Source organism: Pygoscelis adeliae, unplaced genomic scaffold (genome assembly GCF_000699105.1).
Source record: "Pygoscelis adeliae isolate BGI_AS28 unplaced genomic scaffold, ASM69910v1 Scaffold449, whole genome shotgun sequence".
NCBI classification, from domain to species: Eukaryota; Metazoa; Chordata; class Aves; order Sphenisciformes; family Spheniscidae; genus Pygoscelis; species Pygoscelis adeliae.
In genome coordinates, this window is record NW_008825574.1 from 583,442 (window position 1) to 596,825 (window position 13,384).

The window sequence follows — 13,384 nt, forward strand, 5'->3', positions numbered from 1 at the left end:
CGGAGGTGCAGAACAGGCCCTTTCACACAGCTCCCTGCCACTGAGAGTCAGTGGCAAGATTCAGTGGGGTAGAGATAAAAAAAGCTGTAAGTTGCTAAAATACACAGAGTAACACTTTCCATCCTAGGAAACCCTCAGCTAATCCGTGGTGGCTGTGGCAGTTAAAAGGTTGTATATCCTCCAGATCTGCCTTCCAGATTAGAAAAAGCAATTCAGAGTCAGTCTGTGCCAGAGAAAAAGGCGTACATACAGATGCGCTTGCTTCTCAACACAGAAGCGTTCCACATCTGAGACACCAATATTTGGATCTGGGCCTGTAAAACAGAGCCAATTTTCTTAAGTTTAAGCATGTGGAAGTATTCCACAAAATTAGCAAACCATGTCTACTGCAAGTTTTCCTCAGGCCAAGAACTGTCCTAGGACATCTCAAGCTCCACCAGCTTCTGCATACCTGATGGAGTGATGCTTCTCTCCTTTGCAGGGGCCAGGATAAAGATGATGAACCTCGGGGAATTTTTATACACCTCAGAACGTTAAACATACACCTCTCTGTGCCAGACTCCAAAATGGGCTACAACATGTAGACATAGAGTGATCTGAATAAGCATCTTCCAGCAGCACCAGCAGCCAGGGAAGAAAGCTGAGGAAGGAGACAGCTGCTGCCCCCAGTTAAATTGGGCAGGTCAGACTCATACAGACTACATGCTAACCCCGCTGCCTGTGCAAGTCATCCCGCTGCCTGTGCAAGTCATCCCTAGTGATAAAAACAGTGAATTTGTATCTTTCTTCACATCCCCCATTCACTATTCTCTCCAGCTTCTCTACATTTACTCCTTCCCATTCAGTCAAGGACATTTAGGACCCCCAGTCTGTTTTCTCCATTCAGCCAGGCTCCTACCAACATGTATCAAGATCTCTTTCAACTTTCACAAAATTACATCTTAATTATAAGCCTGGTGACTAAATCTGGAGTGAGAAGCAGATGGTTGGTGCATCACGGTCACCTCTCTGCTCCGACTCAAGCATCCCAGGAGCCCTGGGCGCTTTCAAAGGCATGGAGTATTCACAACTGCCAGAGTCCGCATCAAATGTGCAAACGTTTGGACACTGAAAAACTGGTTACTGGTAAAAAAAAGGGGAGGGGAGCTGCACAAATACTTGGGAATAACCTAGCAAATACACACGAGTTATGAAAACCAAGACTATGCAAAGAACCCACACGGTTTCCTGCACTCTGCATAACTCATTCGATGGGAAATTCCTACTTTAAGGTATTTTCAGTAGTCCACCATCAGCCAAGTTTCTCCTCTCTTGTCTGTCCACAACAGCTTTCTCCTTAGCCTGGATGGGGCTAATCAAAGCCAGTCACAGCGGCACTGTAAGACTACCAGGGCAACAGGCATGGACACAACAGCTTAAAGCACGACCACAAGGAAACATTCGACTGCAATTCTGCTGAAATACACGTGTAGGAGAGCTACACCAGAAGATAAAAACTCGCACCCTTTCCCCAGCAGCTCTCAACCACCCGCTGACTCAGGAAAGATGTCTCAGTACCACACAAATTATGAGAGCTGGTAAAAGAACAAGGAAAATAAAGTAACAGGGATTACTGTGACCCCAATTCTTCTCTCTTCCTCTGCCCCCAATTTTCTTTACTCATCTGTACATGTTAGAAATTAAATTGTCAGGTTTTGATCTTGCAGCTACTACAGAAACTCTTCCTGCGATTGAATAAATTTTGTCAGCCTTTTTAGTTCTGCTTGTGCTCCTTCACATACATACTGTTTACCTGCATTGCACGCATTGGAAAGTAAGAGATTTGGGGGGGGGTTATCCCTTAGTCCTCTATGTTTCCAGTTCAAACCAAGAAGGTTTAATAGTTGTTGAAAGAAATTTTGCAAGGTATTCAAGCTTTCCAAAACTGAATGTTACTTACTGTCCGCTCCTGCTAAAGGCAGCATCAAGCAGCAGAGGATGGCTGCTGGCACAGTGAGTACTGGAACACCAAAGTTAGGCACCATATTCCAAAGTAGAGCAAGTCCTCTTCAGCCTGAGGCAAGTGGTCAGTACATCCAGTGTTACAGGCAGAGACTTACTCCTGCAAACCAAGAGAGGAAGAAAAGGAAAATTATCAAATATGACACACACATTAACTGCCAATACACCAAACTACATTGTAAAGACATAGATACTTTTAAAGTAAAATTTAACTATCTTTCCTGCTTGAGCAGTAGAGCTCCACACTGACGTCCCCAAATCCAGTAAGCTGTTTTCAAGGGTCATGAGGCATAAATGCACACCCATGTCCACATTTATCTTCATGTCCAGTCTCTATTACAGCCTATTAATACATCCTTTAGTTGTTCTTATTAACAACAAATAGTTCTGAAGTTGCATGTTACAATACAAGAAATAGTCTTAAGCTCATTTAACTCTTCCATCCATCTGCCCAAGAGAGACATGCTTGATTGCATATGTAGGGTGGTTTGTAGTAAACTACATGTTAAGCATAGCTTGGCCCATCCAGCTGGGCTGGTGTACACCAGACAAGTCTCGACAGGTCCAAGTAGGAGAAACAGAAGCTGAATTGAATCAGCTGTCAGTTCACAGGGCTACCAGAGTCACAGTAGAAGGTTATTAAGAAAAGTGTCTATAAAGAGAAGCTTTACCCAAAGCAAACACCTAAGCTTCAACCTCCCAAAAATGGAGAGGACTGTCTAAAAGGATTGAGGATTGGATATTCCTTATCCAAAACAAAGCAAATTATCTTGGAAATTGGCTTAACTTGGGCATCTGCTTGGACATAGAAATACAGAAAATTCTTTGAAACGCAGCCAAAAAAGGCAGGTATTTAAAAAGAATGCAATTTCTGTATACCTGCCTTCTTTATCTTTTCATAAGAACATACACATTTTACTTTCACCTGAAATTCCAAGGTCTGCCTGTTAATACAGATTTTAAAGGAGCTAGCAAGCCCCATTCCCTCAAAGTGACAACGCTCAGCAGGGACAAGGGCTCTCTCTTTCAGTTCTGGGCATCTCCACGCAAGCTGAAAAGTCATTCAAAAGTTGATGAGATTCTCCTTCACTAAGCTGCAAGAGTTACCAAAAGTTGGCAACACAGCATTAATGGTGAAAAAAATCTCATGTTGGCAGATGCCAGCCCAAGTGCACCCCGTGAGTACCCTTGAAGCAAAGTATCTGCAAGTGCTACGTGGCACGACCCGCCACTCTTACTCGTGTTGGCAGACATTTCAAAAACATGTTCAAGACTGCTCTAACAAAAGTATTTTTGCATTTTGCTGAATTTTTGGAAGAGGAAGTGTGTCTTTTTTTTTTTTCTTGAGAACCACTGAGCTTTTGATGTAAGTATCATGTGCTACAAACATGTTTACTTCTGACAAAAACATAGTGCTCAAAGAATGCCAGCAATGACAGTGCTGAGGGAAATCTCAAGAAATCTCAAGAGAATCTACCTAAGTAAATATTTACATCACATTGTACTAACAAACAGCAGATCATGATTCTTCTCCATTCTGTTACTGTATTTGCACAGTAAATCTTTTCACATGTTATAATATTACACAACACAGAGAAATCTTTATTTATGCAACGTCTTCTACAGCCAAGACACCTGAAAATACTTTACAAAATAACCTAGTTCCAACCTAGATGCAGAGAGAATACTGATCATCTCATCCTGCTTTTATTATCTCAATGAGAAAGCATAAATCCAAGTAAGCTCAGCAGCAAGATTCTGAATACTGCAAAAGAGGCTCTTCGTACCAGCCGCACACTCAGCTCTCCTTGTTGCTCTCCAACCTCCACATCCTCATTCATTTCTCACTAAAGAATCGCTAAAAGCACCATTAACATGTCTTACACCACAGAGACACATAGAGGTAGTTGTATCTTTATAGCTGCACAAGCTCTATTCCAACAGGAAACTCCGTTCAGTCCCCAAGCAGTTTGCCCAGTGTTAGCCAGCTCTCCAGATATGGCCCACACGGGAATGTGAAAAAGTGCCTGGATTAAGAGTGAAGATTATGTCTCTAAATTCTGCGTGTACGGTGCTAATTTGTGCAGCCCGGAGAAGCAAACCCACTGAATCACACTTTAAGCAGCATTACATCTGGCTCAACAGCAGCCAGAATCTTTAAATGGCTACTCTTCGGGGGGAGGGAGGAACCACCAAGGGTTGAAATTACTGTGTCAAAAGTAATGATGTGTGTCAAACTCTCTCAGATTAGGACAGAGAATAAGTTTTACAGGTGGTGCTGAAAACATCTTAGGTATGTATCAGACCAGACTGGGGATGAATAGCTTTCAGAGAGCTTTTCCTCTTTCATTCACTTCCATTAACAACAAAAGTACCTGATCTAATGGTGTATCTTGAGTGCAGATTGCTCAGAAGTCATGGGAATGGCACCTTCACAGCCCTCATTCAAGAGTAACTCTCAGGAACACAAAAAACCTCAGCTAAAGAATAGGTCTGTCTCTCAATTTCTCTCTTCTTTCAGCAAAAGTGATCAAGCTTCTCTCCAGTTTCAAGCTTGACAGATTTATAACTTTCCTCTCAAGCCCATGAGATACATACAAACGTGCATCATGCAAAACTGATGAATTGTCAGTTACCCTACCAGATGCTTTATAGACTCGATCTTTTTGCAACTGTTTAGTGCTCTATAATAATTTACCATCTGGTAGAAAAGCCAGATTTTCTTATGCAAGACTGCTGTCTATCCCTCCAAAGTTAATAGAGCACCTTTGGCCCTTAACAGGATCAAACGTAGCCACTTCCTCTTTCCATGGTTACTCTGCCTATGGAAAAGTTGTCTGTATTCAATATTTAAAGCCCTTTAAATTGGAATGTTTTAAAATTTTATAAGTCTCAGTAGCTGTCATTCTCTTTTGAAATTGGAAATATGAAAAAGCCTCTCCCATTTTCAGAAGCGAGGTGCTCTCCCCCAGCAAGACAACCCAATGTTCAAAGCAAGGTGACAGGGTGTTGCTGAAGCTCAGCTAACCCTTAGAAGGCCACTGTTACACCGATGGGTTTGAACAGCCATCTTGCTAAAGGTTTCCTTGTTGGAGCAGAAAGGCCACCTAAGACAGAATGTAGCTATAAACCAAATAATGTTGGTAGATTTTGATAACAAGCTAAACAGATACAGAGTCAGTATCACTTTGGTAAAATCAAGTCCAACAGCAATCAACCAACTAATGCTCTTAAGACCTTTAGTGTTTCTTTTGCCCCAACAACCTCCTGCCTCTTCAGGCTGCTCTCTCTTGCATCTGGAATTTTCTCCTGTGCATCAGATGACCTCAAGTCCCTGCATTTGAAGGCTGCCTCTAATCTCACTGCTTTGGCTAGCATCTCACAACTAATATTGCATTTGGGAGCCCAGACACTGTAGAATAAGGTTTTTCAAAGATACACGTACATTCTCATTGCTACTTCTGCATCTCATCCTGGCAATATTATAAACTCTAGACCACGTAACCCAAAAGGAGGTTGAGGCTAAGCACTCCAGATGGCTTTGTAAAAACATCTTTTGAGTTTAGCAAGCTAAACTCCTTCCTCTGCTTCAAACTCAATGTTAGAACTACCAAGTGCTAGTTTGGCAGCTAACTAGAAAGCGGGAAAGCACAACAAAAAAATAGCAAACTTCATTTAAATATAGCTGATTTTGCCGTGGGGCAGGTGGATGGAAAAGAGGCAGTCTTGAGAACATTTTTGAAACCTACACTGTTTGATTCTTTCAGACAAGAAGAAAAAGCTGGACTCATTTAAATCAGAGCCAAGAATACCAACAGCTCATATGGTACTAGGAAATTCTGGCAATGAGTACGTCCCACAGGAGACAGCAAAGAGATTAGAAAAAGCAGTCAACTTTAAAGAGTCAAGAGGAATTTCAAACCATTACTGAATAGCTCATGTTCTCTATGAACTCTTCCGGAAGCTAAACTGAACTGAAGCAAGTGTCACATGAATCACTAGCCATGAACAGCATGGTGAAGAAAAGCATCCCCAAAGTAAGCCTGCCCGTTCCAAACCAGGGACAAAAATACTGCACTAAAACCGGTTTTTAAGTTTATTTGCAACCCAAAGTATCTTAACAAATATCTTAACAGCACAAAAACCTTCCCTCCAGGAAGCCCTGTACGTCCACAGAACTGCCAGGTTCACTTGGGTGTGTGACTATTGACACTGCATTTGCTGTGAAACACAGTTAAGAGACTCTCTAGAAACTTACAGGGCAGGAAGGTAAGCCCACTGCATAAACAATGTTCTTATCTGACCTGGAGACACAATAGTATCTTCTCGTAAAGGAACCTGAAACGATTGTGTTTGCTTTTCAAGGTGGAAACTTCTTAAACATTCTCAAGGTGAGCCCAAGGATGCAGGTCAGAAGATACCAACTGGACACCACCCAGATGATAGTGAAGAAGGGGCCAAAACTGCATCAGCTTCTCCCAACTTTACCGCATATGCAACACATAATGAAACCCAGTTTTCCTTCTGGACACCTACCCACAACTTCGTATTTTACACAAATACCCTGAAGGGGAACCAGTGTTCCAGAGGGACCCAATCACCACAATACTTTGGGGTGTCACACAAACGATGGTAATCAAGAACTGACCAAGCAAGGAGGGGACACATGCCACACAGAGCAATGAGGCAGCTATTTCTTCTATTAAAAATGAGAACAATAATTGGCTGCAGCTCAACTGCTTCATTCTGTATGTAACACCTCATCTGTGCTCTGAAAGAGGAAGAGGAAAACCATGAGGCACCCTATAACTCAAGATCATCATATTGCACACATTAAAAGTTGTAGAAGTACAGTTACACACAAGTTAATGACTTCTGAATGTTTCACTTCACTACATTAGTATTCCTTTAGCACAGATTTCTTTGTGCTTTTCTGTGAGAAATATAATATAAAGAGACTTGGGGAGTACAGCAATATGGCCAAAAAAGACAAAATGAGTCTCATTTCACTCCAAACTCCCACATGTAGGGAACATATTAGAGAGATTCAGTGGGGAGATATATGAAGATGGCAATGCTAGCATAGATTTAGGGAGGAACTTCATATGAACTTGCAATACAGTAAAAAGGCCAAAAGCTAAAGCAACTGCTACACGAGCAAAGGCGTCACCTCCAGGACCCAGGTGTGAGCAGGCCTAGAGCATCAGTTTGAAGACTCTCAAACCATCTGGAGAGAAGGGATGAGCAAAGCAATTCAAGAACCGGGAAGGATAAAAATCTCTGTCAAGTCGTGAGCACTAGACAGACTGGCTAAATAAGATGGGGATTTGATAACCATCTGTAAGTACATGAAGGATACAAACACCAAGAAAAGAGTGGAGGAGTATAATTAGCCACAGGCATATAACTGTGAGTAATGGAATGAGACAGAGCAAAAGAAAAGTTTATGTTGAATATTCTCAGTAAACTCTCCAAAAAAGAAAAAAAAAAACAACAAACACAGAAGAGAGAACAGACCCCAGCAGGAAAACGTTTTATCATCTGTTTGGATGGAAATTAAAAATGGGGTGGGGGGGAAATAAACACCCCAAAATATCCCATAACCTAGGAAAAAAAAACTGAACAGAGGCAGATTGGTATGGGGAAATATATACAACAGCAAGAACGATTCAGAAGTACTTCAAAAAGATTCTCCTTATTTTGGCAAAGCATTAAAAAAAATGAAGTGTGAAGATTTTAGCAACAAGCTGGCCCAGCTACAGATCTTTGTGATCCTGAACACACAATCACAACTTGACCCAAGGAGAGGAGCAGAGGGAAAAAGAAGCTTTTAAGCAGGATGCAAGCACAGCTTGGATACTCCTGTCAGCCTTCCTGGCTACACTTGCTTCTCACGATACTAATTTCTAAAGGTGTCATTGCCTGTAGACAATCCTAGATAAAAAGGATGATTTTTTTCCACTGGAACAAGGATTATGAAGGGCCCTGTTAAGTAACTACGATGATAAGTCAAAACATCCACTTAAAATATAGATCAGCCTTGAACCTCATTCACAGCCATCATTCACAGTGAGCACTAAATACAGATCACTGTAGATCACCCTACCCAAGTGTATAGGCTCTTAATGCCTGCTGTAAAGTCTCCTGAAAAGAAGTAAACTACTGCATATTGTGCTTACAACAGAGGTCTTTTACATTTACAGAACAGGCCCAGCAGTGCAACCAGATGCATGGTTTAAAGATCCAGGGCAGTAGAAAACCCTACAAAAATTAAAAAGAAATTCAGCTATTCCTCAGCTACCAGCAAACTCCTCTAAGGTGGAGGAACATGCTCATGTGTCACCCACTTCCACAAAGCAAGAATTCCTGTGCTTTTTCTACAAATTACTACATACGTGACAATATATTCTTAATAGAAATGACCATGCCATTACAGGCTTGTGGTCAGCACAATGGAAAACAGTGTAAAGATTAAAATCACAAGGTACCAAGTCCTCTCCTCTAAACCCCAACTCCTTGGCATCAAGTTTCACACATCCAGGATGTTCAATAGAAGGTTTTAAACTAAGGAGAGGGAGACCTGAGAAACATGGTCCATCTGGGCTTGCTGCTTACAACACACCGCAGCTGACTGCTATTTACTGTACAGCTGTGGTACTGTTATTTCTGCATCTGGTTCCAGCAATGCCAAACCTGCTGGTTCTGCATCTCTCAGACTGACTGAACAGGCACAGCGGAGCAGATATAAGATCCGGTGAGCACTAAAACTAGTTTTAACTAAAACAGCAAGAATGCAAATGATCGATCAGATGAGGGATAATCTGTCCTTCCTTCCCTTCAAGGATTTTTGCATGGTGTCTACTGGCTCGAGATCAAACTAAATCCGAAATCAATCCTAATTCAAACTAAATCAGTTTCTTACTTGTAAGAACCCCTTTGCCCTATGTGTCTACTCAGCTTCGTTAGCAGCCTCAGTGTAGAGATTTTTCAGAGACCTCCTGAACGTAAGCCCGTTCTCTGGCAGCTTCCTGGGCATTTCAGGCAACCACTAGAACAGTTTTCCTTTGCAGAATCCACGAAGTTGGACCCTATGGGAACATGATCTTTCAAGTGTTTTGTTGTTTTCTCAATAATTTCTGCTTCAACCAAAGTACAAGGTATATAAAGAACTTCCGACAGCCGGCTGAGTATGAGCCAGCAGTGTGCCCAGGTGGCCAAGAAGGCCAATAGCATCCTGGCTTGTATCAGAAATAGTGTGGCCAGCAGGACTAGGGAAGCGATTGTCCCCCTCTACTCGGCACTGGTGAGGCTGCACCTCGAATACTGTGTTCAGTTTTGGGCCCCTCACTGCAAGAAGGATGTTGAGGTGCTGGAGCGTGTCCAAAGAAGAGTAATGAAGCTGGTGAAGGGTCTAGAGCACAAGTCTTATGAGGAGCAGCTGAGGGAACTGGGGTTGTTTAGCCTGGAGAAAAGGAGGCTCGGGGGAGACCTCATTGCGCTCTACAACTACCTGAAAGGAGGTTGTAGCGAGGTGGGTGTCAGTCTCTTCTCCCAAGTAACAAGCGATAGGACGAGAGGAAATGGCCTCAAGTTGCACCAGGGGAGGTTTAGATTGGATATTAGGAAAAATTTCTTCCCCGAAAGTGTTGCCAAGCATTGGAAGAGGCTGCCCAGGGAAGTGGTTGAGTCACCATCCCTGGAGGTATTTAAAAGACATGTAGATGTGGTGCTTAGGGACATGGTTTAGTGGTGGACTTGGCAGTGCTAGGTTAACAGTTGGACCTGATGATCTTAAAGCGCTTTTCCAACCTAAATGATTCTATGATTCCTTCTAAAAAAGCACCTCTTTTTAATGAAAAATCCCTTACTTCTGCTGGAAGTTCAGTTATGTTTTATATAACATAGCATACTATTGGTGTCTGCTCACTTAATGCTTTTCAGATTAATAGCTTATTCCAAAGCTCCTTTTGCCAAGAACTCAATTTCTGAAATTTGCTTATCTTTTATATTTAGAAAGACTGAACACAATACTACTACTAAGTCTTCCACAACATTTTTAGCAGTTAAAGTGATGCAAAGAAATAATTTCCCTTTTTAGCAGTCCCCTTCTCTTCCTTAGTTGCCGTCTTTAACCTCCCATCATCCAATACGCCCAATTTTCACACAAGACAATGGCACTGATTTGCCTAAATTATTTATCTTCTATGTATAGTTGTTAGTTCTTCAAAACCCACCTTGGATCTTTCAGTTTTCCTTTTATACTCATTATACTTTATACAATCTACTACTAATACCTGGGAGTTGGGTTTCCAAATTTTCATCTCAAACAGCTTCTCAAACCTGCTATCTAGCTAGTGCAAATTATTTCCAGCCTTGCTAATTTAACTGCTGTTCCCAGCTTGCTTTCTTATGTTCCGCTATTGGTTTCAAACCACATCACGGAACTGGTTCACTTCCCCACCCCACCTTTTGTTTTCTGCTCTTACTTTCTCCCATTTTAATTTTAGGGATGCTTCAAGTAACTTGTTCACTTTCTTTTAAGTTGTCATTTCTGAAGTTTAGCATCATTCTCAACATTCTGATCTCCTTGGCCCCTGCAAGCTCAATGACCGTATTCATGCACTACGTGCACCATAGTCGCAGCCACTCATGAAGACGTTGTTCCTACAAACAACTTTAACCTTGCTGACTCAGCAGCAGTTTGAGAAATACACAGGTGATTAAATAATGCCGAGCAACTACTTGTGTCCAGAGCTATTTTAAGTCGGGCTTTGGAAAGTGTGCACACGCTGGTGACAAAACCTCCACCCACTGTCTCACACACGCTGTCACGTGCAGTGACAAGTAAGAAGGACTTACGGCTTTGATATGCTAACAGAGATGACAATCTTTCTCCACAGGTCCACCAAGTGCCTGTGAAGCAGCAAGTTCACAAATGCATCTTGGCTGCCATCCTTTCTAGACATGGTCACCACCAGTATGGGAGCGGCACCACTACATCAGACCGGATCACAGCCCCAGCCAGCCCATGTCAGCCAGCTCAAAGACCGTGTAGGAGAAGACAGCAGCAGGCTGCCACGGGGCTGGGTTCTTCCTAATGCCATTATTTAGCAGACAACTTATGCCCTACTGGAGGGTCTATATATCCAATTAAACATTCTGTAACTCTCATCTTGTGAAACTACGAACATTTTCAACGCTAGATTTTGGAATTAATCTCTCCTAAAGGGTTTTGAAGTTAATTATATCACAGTTGTTAATACTGTCTCAACCACAGATACTGCTTGAACCCCATTATTGTGTGTGTTACTGAGGGCTAAAATAAGAATAGCTGCTGCTTTGGTGTGCTCTGGAGCTAGCCTTTCCTACAAACTGCTTCTCTAACTTTGCCCAAACATTATGTATGCTCAGTTTATATGCACATAGTTAACATAGCCCAGTAGGGTAAACAGGCTTATTACATTTATTAAACTGAATTCTCTCTGTGCAGAATGGCCCCAACATCCTGCAGTTCTCTGGCTCCGGAGGCATTTGGCTGTAACCATGGAAGAGAGCACCCAGAAATTCCCTTCGCAACTAATAAGCAGGAACTATGAAAGCACAAGTTTCATGCAATTGCCTTCTGTATGAAAAATGAAAACTGTTTCTGTAACCTATAAAGAAACCAAGATGCAATCGAGCTTATTATAAAAGATACTAAATTTATGATCCCCCCCCCCCCCCCTCCACCCCCCCCCCCCCACTTCTACTAAGGCCCCCTTACTTTGCTTTGGCAAAAGATAACAGCTTCTGAGGTAGCATATACTACATAATACCCAAGCCATATTAAAGGGATGTAAATAAAAATCAAGCCCTAGGTGTAATAGAATGCTTACTGAAGATGAAGAAACCAAAGGTCTGTAAATTAAGAAATCCTGAATTCAAGAATCCAAATTAATGCTGGCAAAGTCAGTCTTAACTCTGACTCAGTCCAAAAATACAATTTCTCTCCTTTAGTAGCACTTCAAGCTAAAAATTAAATTCAGTTTTCTTGCATCACATTCTGTATAGTAAGACACACAAAACATCTACACATCAGATTTTGTCTCACTCAGATCAAGACTGTACGTTCAAAACAGTTTGATGGAAGAAAATCAATTAATATATTTTACAAGTCATCTTTGTTTGGCAGATCAAAGCAGTAGGTTTCCTAGTTACTTCCTGGCTAGAGGGACGGAGATAACAGCTGCATCAAGGCCAAATCCAACACTTTCTGGACAGACCAGCCATCTTCCATCTTTCACACCACAACGCAAATCCCAGGACTCCACAGAGTCAAACAGGCCAAAACCTGCTTCCACGCTCATGTTTTCATGCACACATTCTACAAGTAAACTCACATATGTGGACCACGCACAAACGCTGAAAACTTAGAGGCAGCAGATAGGAAGGCTCCACATGGCTGCGGATCCATGCTGCCTGCCACCTTATCAAAGATGCGCAACCTCATCTGCTTCAGATTAGAATGATGAGAAAAGGTGGGAGGCTAAAAATATTCTGCATATTTTAATGAACCTGTAACAATTGCCTCTCCCAACCTCAGAAAAAAATCCAAAACGTACAGCAAAAGTAAACAACATTACCTCTCAGGTAAGTTGGGGATATCACCACCCCTGCACACTTCTCACTGCTCCTTGCACTTTGTGTGATCCGGTACCTCCCATGAACTCCCATCCACCATAAAATCCATGCTAAATGTATGTGGGGTTTTGATTTCAATATCCAGCAATTTTTTGGTTACTAGAAAAGGCATGCTTTGCTAGCCAAAGGTATTGAGTGCATGGCAGCTATATAGCTACTTCCAATGTTTTTGGCATTTCTACCCTCGAGAGGCAGCAGGAGAGAGCAGTTCTTACATTCAGCATGGCACAGACATACAGATACGGGATACTCTTCACCCTTAAGCATAATTCTCCTCCATGACATCCTATGACTCTAGAAGCTTCAAGTTTTGCAATTTATAACCTTAACTAAGGTATGCAAAAGAAAACAAACAAAACCCACCACCACAACAATTCTGCTTCCACAAGAAGGTAGCTTGCTTTTGTTTTTTCTAATTCGATCTTAAAAATTCCTCCCTCCCCAAACTTTAAGAGCGTTTCCTCTGTATCTCAGTTAGATCTTACAACTTCTATGCATTCTCTTTACCGGGGAATGGTCCCATGCTAATGGTCTGAGTAAAGATAAACCTGAATCCTAATAAAAGATCAACCTAAAAAGAAGTACGTACCTCACACAAAACTGACCTTTTGTAATGGAGACTTCTGCCAATAGCAGATGGAAAGACCTTTGAAAAATAAGACATCCCATATGCCACCTATGGCAACTTTGCAGCTTTACTACT

General features: G+C 41.9%; 1 protein-coding gene across 1 annotated transcript in view; it reads right to left on the bottom strand.

The window, feature by feature from the left end:
• The window catches only part of PTPRF (protein tyrosine phosphatase, receptor type, F), a 304,224-nt gene that overhangs the window by 258,095 nt on the left and 32,745 nt on the right, over positions 1–13,384 (bottom strand). Inside the window, exon 2 of the mRNA XM_009332537.1 lies at positions 1,940–2,101. Coding sequence (XP_009330812.1) covers positions 1,940–2,024 — 85 coding nt within the window. The 5' untranslated portion in view covers positions 2,025–2,101. The remainder of the gene's footprint in view (positions 1–1,939; positions 2,102–13,384) is intronic.